The sequence below is a fragment of the Acomys minous genome (assembly GCF_964271855.1).
Source record: "Acomys minous genome assembly, chromosome: 12".
NCBI lineage: Eukaryota > Metazoa > Chordata > Mammalia > Rodentia > Muridae > Acomys > Acomys minous.
Window position 1 is genome coordinate 66425710 of NC_140493.1, and position 11074 is coordinate 66436783.

At 51.3% G+C, this 11074-nt stretch overlaps 2 protein-coding genes across 2 annotated transcripts; one reads left to right on the forward strand and one right to left on the reverse strand.

Annotated features, from left to right (window-relative positions):
- Nucleotides 1–4003: 4003 nt before the first annotated feature.
- On the reverse strand, nt 4004–4907 carry EMC6 (ER membrane protein complex subunit 6). The gene is made up of 2 exons (XM_084751039.1): nt 4756–4907; nt 4004–4558 (listed from the first exon to the last, which is right to left on the reverse strand). The coding sequence occupies exon 2, from the start codon at nt 4508–4510 to the stop codon at nt 4178–4180; it is 333 nt and encodes a 110-aa protein (XP_084607165.1). The 5' UTR covers nt 4511–4558; nt 4756–4907; the 3' UTR covers nt 4004–4177.
- Nucleotides 4908–5011: 104 nt separating this feature from the next.
- TAX1BP3 (Tax1 binding protein 3) lies at nt 5012–10598 on the forward strand. The gene is made up of 4 exons (XM_084751038.1): nt 5012–5168; nt 8800–8919; nt 9311–9388; nt 9669–10598. Exons 1-4 carry the CDS (start codon nt 5130–5132, stop codon nt 9804–9806), a joined length of 375 nt encoding a protein of 124 aa, XP_084607164.1. The 5' UTR covers nt 5012–5129; the 3' UTR covers nt 9807–10598.
- Nucleotides 10599–11074: the final 476 nt, after the last annotated feature.

The window sequence follows — 11074 nt, forward strand, 5'->3', positions numbered from 1 at the left end:
GAAGAGAACAGGCTGTTCCTCTAGAAAACCCACGTTCAGTTCCCAGCACTCACATGATGGCTCACAGCCTCCTGTAACTGTAGTTCCAAGGGAATCAGATACCCTGTTCTGGACTCTGTGGGTACCAGGCACACCCTGGTGCAGATATACACGCAGGCAAAACACCCATGCCTAGGAAAAGGGCTATGTGGAGAGACTGTCTGGAAAACCCAAAACTAAATAAAAAGAGGAGTAGAGGGGAGAGATGGTGTCACTGGGGCGGGGTAGTTGTGGCCAGAGCAGGACCTCTTTTAAGGGAAGAAGCTCCCTCACCTTTGGTCGTGTGGGACCGCTGCCATGCCATTCTCCTTTCTGAAAGTGAAAGCCTGGGTGGTCCACGTAGGCAGCTAACATCCTTGTTGAAGCAAAGTCAGCATGCTCCTTTTCTGTTCAGGAGCAAAGAAGAGGCCAGGGGCGTGGCTGGGTGGAGCTTGGCCTAGCTCTTCCTAAGATTTTGAAATGGCTTGGGGATAGTCTATTTGTTTTTGTATCAGGATGAAAATGCCAGCCGGGCGTGATGGAGCACATCTATAATGCCAGCACTCAGGAGGCAGAGACAGGTGGATCGCTGTGAGTTCGAGGCCAGCCTGTCTACAAAGCAGGTCCAGGATAGCCAAGGCTATACGGAGAAACCCTGTCTCGAACCGCCCCCTCAGACAAACAAACAAACAACCAGAATGAAAATGTCTTTTACTAGTTTTGTTAGTAAATACCGAGTTGCTGTTTTTGTCAGATAGTGACTAAATCCTTACACTGGTGAACAAGACACATGGCCCCTGGCCTCACAGGCTTACAGTCTGGTGGGTGGTGAATCCTAGTGGTCCCCCTGCCTGCCCCAGGGCTTCTCTCTGCAGCCCTGGACTCATTGTAGACTCTGCTGGCTCTGAACTCAGAGATCCACTTGCCTCTGCCTCCTGAGTACTGGGATTAAAGGTGCGTGCTCCCACCACCTGGTTTGTGAGGTGCTCTTTTAATCTCTTGGTTTCCACTACACCTCAGTGCCTGACAAGCCTGTTAACCTAGTGTTCCTCTTCGGACAGCAAAATTATCTAGGTGGACCCTTGGATGAAAATTAGGGGGTGGTGTCAAGCTTAGAAAGGCCAGGGCTCTTATGACAGTAACTCACAGGGCTCCCCACTCAAAGTCACCGTATGCCCTCACCCTTGCCTCCCGCATAACCTTGATATGCCAGCTCATCCATTTTAGGGAAACCAGCAACTTAAAAACAATCAAAACACAACAAGTCTCCCAAACCCCCAGGGTGGTGGTCCTCTGTAGCTCAGGTGTGCCTCCAACTCCTGATCCTCATCACAGCTTCCACAGGTGTAACCAGACTTTTAAGCCAGAACTTGAACTCCTGAACTTGGGGCAACACTTTTATTCCTTTCTGGCACTGCTTGGCTTAGTGACTACAGCTCTAGCCCAAGAGCGCCCTCCTATTCTGATCTCCCAGGATCTGACGAATTCTTTGCGTCAATCCCTAGCCTCAACTGGGCCACTTAGTACTGTCCTAAAAGTTATTTCCTCCTATTTTCGGGAGTATCATGATGTGGGCCAACAAGAAACTGACACATTGGGTGCTATCAATGAGACAGGGGAACGGGCCTTGAACATGCCTAGGTCACTGCTGCCTTTTGCCCTCCCTCATTTCCACCAGGTGTCCCCTGTGGGGAGCCCATCATGAAGGTGGAACATGACTTGTTCCAGGTGTCTGAGCTGGGGACACAGCATCTTTCAGCTCCACTTAGTTTTACCTAGACCCTCCCCATAATGAACAAGCACCCTTCTGCCAGCTGGTCTCCCTTCAGCTGGCACAGTCAATGCACCAAGATGGCAGGCACTTTCTGGGACCTGTCTGACATACACTTTTGGGCACTTTTATCTGGCTTTAAAATAAGAAAGGGTATCAATTTTAAATGTGTCTCCCCCCACCCCTTTAGGGTTACCCTAAATAGGGGGAAAAACGTAAAGTTAGTTAAAAAGAGGTACACAAGAAAAAACATAACAAATGTATTTTGTTCCTTGTTACCTACCATGCAAAGATACTCAAATCCAAGTAGGGAGATTCGTTTCTTAAAATTACATTTACTTGTGTGTGTGCCTCAGTGTGCTTGTGAAGGTCAGAGTCGGTTCTTCGCTTTGACTCTTGAACAGATGCTAAAAGACAAGGAAGGAGATGGCTCAGCGGTTAAGAGCACTTGATGTTCCTCCACAAGACCCAATCTGTTCCTAGCACATCTGTAACTAGCTCCAGGGGAGCTGATAACTCTGGCCTCTGACTCGCATGTGCACATACCCACCAACATGCAGACATACATATTATATACAACTAAGAATGAAAATTAATAAGGCTAGTAGTTCTCATTGGATATATGCTGGGAAACAACTGAAATTAACATACCATCTGCTCAAAATTGATAGAGATATAAAAAGTCACTACCTATCTTTATAGCAGCAAACAGTGGCAACGAACTAACTGTTCAACGACAGGAAGGAGCCCTTCCTTCCCTTCAGAGGTGGGAGCTATATAAGCCTGCATGTCAGGATCTTCAGAAGAGGGCACTTTGGGACAGAGAGGTAACGCTGTGACCTCAGCTTCTTGGCATAAGATGCATGTGGCTCAGAACCCACAACAGGATTCAGGTCTGGGTGCCCAGGCCATTACTGCGTGGGCACACACAATCTACAGTCTGGGAAAGAGGTCTTAAAATTTTCCTATCTTGGGGCTGGAGAGATGGCTCAGCGGTTAAGAGCACTGACTGCTCTTCCAGAGGTCCTGAGTTCAATTCCCAGCAACCACATGGTGGCTCACAACCATCCACAATGAGATCTGGTGCCCTCTTCTGGCCTGCAGGTGTACATGCAGGCAGAATACTGTATACATAATAAATAAATACTTAAAAATAAATTTTAAAAAATTTCCTATCTTAAAAACAAAATAAACAACAACAACAAAAAACCAAACAAAACCCTCAAGCCAGATCACACCGCTCCTAAAATTTCCAAAGACTTCCCCTAAATGCTCATGGAATCAAGGCCAACTTCCTCCTGCCTTGTGGCTCTTCTTCATGCTCTTTTCTCAACAGTAGCCTCTTCCCCTTATTTTAGTCTGCTGATATTTAACCTTTCAGTCTCGGATATAATGTTATTTGTTCAAACCTTCCTTGACTCCACCCCAAACCTAGTCCAGACTTGGTGCCTCTGTGTGTTCTTTCATGGCAGCCGTATCATCTGTAAAATCAAGGATGCCAATCTCCCCAGTCAGACTACAAATTCCATGTGCAACATGCTCAGGACAAGTCTAACACAATTATTTATTTCTCAGTTAAACATGTATTTCATTCTAAAACCCTCCTTGCACAGAAGGACAACGAATGAGCATACAGTCAGAGGCATCACACTCGAAACAAACCCATTTGGCTAAATGTCCAAATAACCTATTTAATCGCCATAGGACAATTTTAGAAAAATAGCTTGCTTTTTTTTTTGTTCCTCATAAGAAAGGCGAATAGCTGAGACAAGGCAACCGGAACTTAGCTGCTTTCATTCATACCGGAAGGCGTGGTTAGTGGGAGGGGATGCTGGAAAGGAACACCCATCCAATACAGCACAAGCAAAGAGACTTCTAACTGGCTCCTGGCTCCACACTCTCCTTTGGCAGAGACAGCTAACCTCTCTGCACCCTCAGGCTTTTCACCAACTGGGGGTTAGCAGCAACACCTCCACAGTTATTATGTAAAAAGTACAAGGCCCAGTGCCCACACGCAGAGAACGCTTACTAACTTCAACTGTTCTCAGTTCTTCAGATGTGAACGTTAAGTTCTCCTACGTCCCTTTGGACCTACTAGGTTTAAATCCATAACAATTACAGGCTATGGGCCTAGTGCCCGCTCTCCAGGGAGCCAATCTTGGCGACTTCAAAGCGTTGGCTAAGCATCAAGGTAGGAACGAACCCGACAAGGCGTCGTCACACTTCATTTAATCTGAAGAATATTACAGGCTCTCTGTCTTCAGATATAAGTTATAACAGTACAGGACAAGCAGCGAATTCGAACAATTTAAAAACTAAGTGAGTCTACACGGTGTTAATTTCTGGCAGGAGTCTTGTCAATATGTTTAAGTCACCCCTGCCCTCATTTCAGTAGACGTGCACCATGCCATAGAGGAAAGTCCAAAAGAGGACGTAGGTGAAGAGGCCGCCAATGAGGCCGCCTGTAAAGAGAGGTCTTCGTGACTTAAAATATTTGTTCCACCTCCTTCCCGCTTTGAGGATTAGGAGCAGGGAGAGCAGGACGGAGGCAAGCAGATAGAAGATGAAGCCGTAGAGGCCGGTGAGGCCGAGAATGCCGGCCGTGGCCCCCGACAGCGCTGACACTGAGGTCCGGCAGTAATCCAGGACCGCGGCGTTGCCTCGCACGGCTGCCTCGCTGATGAACGGCGGCCCTTCCCGCTTGGCCACCACCGCGGCCATCGCACCCGCCGGGGCTCCGCTCCTGCCTTCTCGCGGACTCGCGCGGAACTGCGGAGAGAACCAAGTTACAAGTGGCGCTCGAAGCCCGGCGAGTTGAGCGCGCGGTGCCTCCCCCCCCACCCCCCCGGGACCTCCGAGCCCCCGACACCGTGCTTGGGGCCTCATGGCCTCCACGGAACGCCGAGGCTCGAGCCGTCCTGGGACAGCGGCGCGTCAGCACACGCCCGCCAGCCTCGCCGAGTTACCTGGAGCACAGCGGCGCACAGTCCCCTCGTGTCCCCTCAGACAGGAAGAAGAGGGGAGTCCCACGTCGCCATCTTGCGCTGAGGCTGCTGGGAGAGCTGAGGTTGCGCAGGCGCACAAGCTCCGCCCCGCCCCCGCCCCCTTCCACGCTTGCGCGTCGGGCTCGCTCCTCTCCCGCCCCTCTTTTGCACACAAGTCCCGGGGACTCCGGAATGCCCAGCAGCGCTCCAGCTGCTGATTGGCTGGAGACTTCTTAAATATTCATGAGGGGGCGGGTCGAGCAGGAGTGCCCTTTGTTAACCAGGGAGGGTGCGGCCGCGGGCATTCTCGCTGCGGGTCTCACCGGGCGTTGTCGGCTTGTCAGATTCGGGTCGAAATGTCCTACATCCCGGGCCAGCCTGTCACCGCCGTAGTGGTGAGTGCGCTCGCGTGGGTTCCTCCTGTTGGCTCACGCCCATTTCGCAGAGCGGCAAACTGACATCTAGTCAGGCTGAGAAAGTATGGGGAGCCAGGGCTCCTGCGTGCATTCCGGTGGGCAGAGCTGCAGCTGCCGTTTCTGCTTAGCAGTACTTGCAGCCAGCCTTCCCTGGCCAGGAGAGGTGGCTGGGACCTTAGCGCCACCTGGGAACTTGGGCAGAGGCCAGATCCTGTGCACTGCCGCCGCCGGGTGGATATCTCTTAGTAAGCGCGGACCTGGAGGGCGTAGGAGAAAGGCCGGCCCGTGGGAGTGTTAGAAAACTCCCCAGCCCTAGGCCTCCGTGTCCCCAGCTGGGCGGCCGTGGGGGGCGGGCGCCGTTGTCCGTGAGTCGCAGCCTCTGGAATGAGGAAGCGTTTCCTCTTCTCCAGCCGATTTAGAGCCGCCGCCGCCTAGCCGTAGGAGGTTTAGGGGGTGGGGCTGGCCAGAGTTTGTCCTAGCAGCCCCTTCCCCCCCCCCCCCTTCTCATCCGGCCTCGCTCTGGGGACGACCCCTGGAGAGCTAAGGTTTGGCCTTCTGAACTTTTTAGAATACGTAGTCCTTGGTGCAATGTGCGTGTCCAGTGCATGGCACTTAACGTTCTAGACTTTTTTCAGGGTTGCCTTCTGGGTTGGTCTTGTGTATCAGGTGCAACAGGAGGGCGCGGGAGGGGGGAAGGGGTTAGGTCTAAACACCAAGGTCACGGGCTGATGGAGCCTGCTGAGACAGAGGTGGGTGGGTACGCTTAGTCCTCCGGAAGCTTTCTGGAAGGACCCAGATCTCTCCGCAGACAGGGCCTTACTCTTAACTGGCCTTGAACTCCTGGCAGTACTTCGCCATAGCCTTCCAAGAGTTGGAGAGTCAAAAGTGTGATTCAACATGCTCTCTTGGCTCCACAGTCCTAACTCTGGTGCCGAAGAGATGGGTCATGTTAGACGGGTGTGCTGGAGCGCTCCCAAAGTCAAGAAGGTGGGGGCAACGAAGCCACTCATAAAGGTGGCATGTGAGGGTGAGCTTAGAGCCTCAGCTTGGGTCTGGGCTAGAAGGAAATATCGCCGGGCCAGTGGAAAGCTTCCTGGCTTTCCACTCCACTTGTACCAGCGTGGTTTTTTTCTAGGATTCCTCCCTCGCTTCTCCAGACAGGAGTCCAGGCTTGACCCTATCTGGGGAAAAAAAAAAAAAAAAAAGAGGGTGTAAGTGAGGAGCTCGGGAGAGCCACTTTACTGCCAGACTTCTCCCTCAAGGCTTTGTCTCTTTTTGGACCTTGCTGGTGGGCATGCAAGGAGCTGTGTTGGGGAGTGGGTGTGGTGGAGCTCACACTTTTGGGCAGCAAGCCCCAGGTGAATAGACTTTAGGCATCAGGTTTCTCCTTCCTTTTCCTTCTTGGCACACTCTGTCTTCCTTAAAGCCGGAAGACACAGTCCTCCAATCCTAACGCCAGGTGCGATTAAGCAGGCAGTTCTGCCCTCTTTCTCAGTCTTCGATTGCTCATGGGGCGGAGATGCTTCCGCCCAGTCTTGTCCTCTCAAGTAGAGTTAACATCCGGATTCTGTTACAGCCTCTCCTGAACTCTAGCTCCAGCGATCTGCCTCCTGGAAACCTATGCAGATGGCTCTTGACACCCCAACTCCTGACGCTGCACTCTCTCAGGGTCCCCAACTGAGTGACGCCTACCTTCATCTAGACTGGTTCTCAGCCTTCCAAATGCAGCGACCCTTTAATACGGTTGATGTTGTGGTGACCCCCAACCATAAAATGACTTTTGTTGCTACTTCATATTATAGTTTTACTACTGTTATGAGTCATAATGTAAATATCTGTTTTTAGGTGGTCTCGGGTGACCCCTGTGAATGGGTCATTCAACCCTTTTCCTCCAGGGTCGGGACCCACAGGTTGAGAAACACTGGTCTAGACATATGAAGGGCTGTTCTGTGCCACTTTGTCACGAAGTAGTTCATGTCCTCAGGCCTCCATATCCCATCAATGAGAAATTCAGTCCCCTACCTACTGACAATTCTAGTGGCCATTCTGCCATCAATGCCTTACCCTACTCCTACCTTCTTCCCCCCAAGCCCCCTGGTTTTTTATTTTTTATTTTTTTTAGAGACAGGGTTTCTCTGTGTAGCTTTGGCTGTACTGGACTCGCTTTGTAGACCAGGCTGGCCTGGAACTCACAGAGATCCACCTGCCTCTGCCTCCCCAGGTGCTGGGGTTATAAGCATGCACCACCATGCACCTCCTTTTTGAGTTCCAGTAGGTTCAAGGTTGAGGTCAGATGGTGACACTATCATTTTTCAAGGCTACAGGGGTACAAGTGATTCTTCCTTTGTTGAAGCCTTTCAAAGGCCAGAAGGTTACCCCTACTTCTTTGTGTTAGAATTCTCAACTTTGACCCTACAATGAGACCATTAAGGCTGGCGGATCTGGACCCAGGAGCATACACAAACTACTGCGTCAACCAAGGACAATGCATGCAGTAAACTAGTCCCCCTATTCGGATCTAGCCAATGGACAGCGTATTCCCCACAGTTGTGTGCAGAGCAGGGACTGACTCTGACATGAACTCTGTTGCCCCCTATTTGACCACTTCCCCTTGGTGGGGAGGCCTGGTGGCACTCAGAGGAAGGGGAAGCAGACTATCTAGATGAGACCTGATAGGGCAGGATCATATGGTGAGGGAGGAGGTCCCCTTCTGTCACAGGCCTAGGGGAGAGGAAAGGTTGAAAGGGGGGGGGGAGGGAAGATGCAAATGAGGGGACAATAATCAGGATGTAATCTGAACAAAGTATTTAAATAAAATAGACTTCTCGACTTTGGGGGTAACCCTTGGCGGCTGGAGGATGCTCTCTGAGGGCTCTCAGAGGAGCCTGCACAGTTGGAGACCTCAGCTTGAGAGAGCCCTGGAATACTGTCTCTTACGCTGCATACACCCCTCACATGGGTCCTGAGGATTGGGGAGAGTATATGACTAGGCCTACACCTCGCTGTCTCATCCTTCAGGCCCATCTCACCTCCTGGCCCTGGGCCGTGTGCTGTACACACCACTCTTCTTGGCTGGGAAGCCCTTTTCTTCTCTTCTGTGCAGCTTTGTTCTATACTTATCCTGTGCGCCTCCTGGCTTGCCCGGTCTCTGGGAGGGCTTGCTCAGCAATCTGAGCTGCCTCAGCAAGTGCCTGCATTTTCTCAGGGCTTGATCTCTCCTGTTCTGGGTGGCTCCCACCACCACCAAAAATAAATAAATAAATAAATAAATAAATAAATAAAATAAAAAAATAAAAAAAAGATGAGTGTCATTTCTATAGTAGTCACCTCTGCCTCTTGGACCAGGACAGGGCCAGAATACATATTGTTAATGGGTGGGAAAAGTTGCAGGCAAAGGGCTGTGTGTGTGGTTCTATGTGCCTGTTTGGAGACTCAACCACCAACCTCCCTGATAGGTGACCAGCTGGATTTCTACAGAGGACCCTGAGCCCCAATATCCTGGTATAGTTCTAAGCTGGCCTAGCAGCCTGATGTTGCTGCTGGGCACAGAGATTAGATCTTTCTCAACCCACCTACCCATTACCCTCAACTTGCCTTTTCTTTTTACCAGCAAAGAGTTGAAATTCATAAGTTGCGTCAAGGTGAGAACTTAATCCTGGGCTTCAGTATTGGAGGTGGGATCGACCAGGACCCTTCTCAGAATCCCTTCTCAGAAGATAAAACAGACAAGGTGAGAGGGACACTATGGTCCCAGACCTGCCCTTGGGGCACAGAAGCCTGAGGTGGCAGCTTTTTTCTTCCTGGGCCTTCGTGGAAAGAACAGACCTCTTCCCCTCCCTCCCCCCCCCCCCCAGACAATCCTAAATGATCTGGTGGGATTAGGTAGAAGGTATGCTGAGGCAGCAGGGAGGAGGAGAGACGTCAGCAGTACCGAGACACCCCAGGGGCAGCTAGCTACCTTGTCCCCTGGCTATCATGGCACCATCCATTGAGGTTCGATGTGTCAATGGGAAAGGTGGGGACAGGGACAGTGGAGTTTCTGAGAGTATGTCACGCTGGGCTCTGTGGGTAAAGGGCCAATCCGGTGACCACAGGGCTTTACCTGTATTGCCTCTTTCCAGGGCATTTACGTCACACGAGTGTCTGAGGGAGGTCCTGCTGAAATTGCTGGGCTGCAGATTGGAGACAAGATCATGCAGGTACAGTTGTCCCAAAGGAGGAAAACAGGGTTTAGGTGAGAGGGGCACTTGGGGTTGAAGGCTGACCTAGCTTCACAGAGAGGAGTTTTGGAAGCCATGCTGATATTGCCCCTAAGGAAGCCAGCTGTCCTTTGTGTCTCTGCTAGAATGCTGGGCATCTCAACTTTAGGGGATATTAGCTTGGGGGGGGGCTGCTTGGGTATCCTGGGCCCCTCAAAACCCTGTCTCCAGATTCTAGAGGTTGAAAGCTGAGGTAACCTGTGTTTTCTCCTTGGGCCAGGTGAACGGCTGGGACATGACTATGGTCACTCATGACCAGGCTCGGAAGAGGCTCACCAAACGTTCAGAGGAGGTGGTGCGCCTGCTGGTGACTCGGCAGTCGCTGCAGAAGGCTGTACAGCAGTCCATGCTGTCCTAGCAGTCAGCCAGTCTCGACTCGCACCCGCCAACCATTTTGTACAGTGACAACACATCCACGCTCTGTCTGTATCTCCTTCTGGCTTGTGCTGTGTGCTGGGCCCCAGCTCTGAGGGGGTAACAGCTGATCCCAAAGGTCCAAGACAACCTTCCTTCCTTCTCCTCAACCCCCAGTCTGAGGCCACTGGAGCAGCTCTCTTGGTTGGGTACTGAGGATTGGAAGTAAGGCCTGGAGTAGTAACCAGTCTCCAGTGACCTTAGGTTCCGCCCGAGACCTGCCGCTTGGCCACAGCATGGCCTGGGCAGGCCGGAAACACCTTTTGAGAGCTGCCAAAGCTTGGAAATACCAGGTAGGGCCATTTTCCCCAATTTGCGCTGGTTGAAGGGCTTGGCCCTGCTCTGTGTCACCTCCTCAGTGCCTCTCCCTGGACCCACAACATATGCCAGAGACAGTATGAAGGCCACTGGGATAGAAGAAGCGGGCTCCCACCACTTTTCTTCCCCTGGTGGGTTCTGGCTTCCCCAGCATCTGCCTGCTTAAACAGTTTATATTTAAAGTTTCAAGACTGACGTTCAGGCCAGCTCTCAGGACTGCCCTACACCTGTGAGTTTGCCTTTTGTATTTTTTAACACAACTTTGATACACAGTGTTTTTTATCTTACTGTTTGGAAAAGCCGATTCTCCTTTTGAATTTAGCTTACTAATCCACAGCTGGTTACTATGGAAATGGGGCAGTATGATGTTATCCCATGCTCGACACTTGTGCCCAATAATAAAGGACGCTGGAATACCCGAGGGGTTTCTGCTGAGATTTGGGCAGGTGTCTTGGAAGGTGGTTTGGTTTAAGGATGGCTAGCCCATTTCCTGCTGTTCTGGGGTAAAGTCACCACCCCTGAGGCCTCACTGGGAACACACTGTGCCTTTGCTGAAGCCGTGTTTGTGGAGCTGTCCGGAAGCACCTTCAGTGCAGCTCCGGGAAGTCTGGTGTGTATTTTCTCTTCCATGTGCCTCTTGTGCAGCCTAGCTTCAGCTCCCACTTTAGAGTTGCCTCATGGGCACTCAGGTTGACGAGAAAAACCCAGATGTTTACAAGGGCTGAGAACTGGCTAGATGGCGAGCTAGGAAGTCTAGGCAGATGCCACTCAGGGGCTTGCCTGTCATTGCCAAGTCAGAAAAGTAAAGGGAAGCCCAGAAAGCTGGAGGTATGGGTCAGTGATACAGCACGTATCACAGCATGCATCTAATATGCTCTGAGTCCTGCTGTTAGT

What these genes read in the sequence shown, in the direction of transcription:
- EMC6 (XM_084751039.1), bottom strand. Translation starts at nt 4,510, where the DNA reads ATGGCCGCGGTGGTGGCCAAGCGGGAAGGGCCGCCGTTCATCAGCGAG.
- TAX1BP3 (XM_084751038.1), top strand. Translation starts at nt 5,130, where the DNA reads ATGTCCTACATCCCGGGCCAGCCTGTCACCGCCGTAGTG. An exon ending in AGCCTGTCACCGCCGTAGTG is followed by an intron (nt 5,169 to 8,799) that starts GTGAGTGCGCTC and finishes TCTTTTTACCAG; the next exon opens with CAAAGAGTTGAAATTCATAA. An exon ending in CAGAAGATAAAACAGACAAG is followed by an intron (nt 8,920 to 9,310) that starts GTGAGAGGGACA and finishes GCCTCTTTCCAG; the next exon opens with GGCATTTACGTCACACGAGT.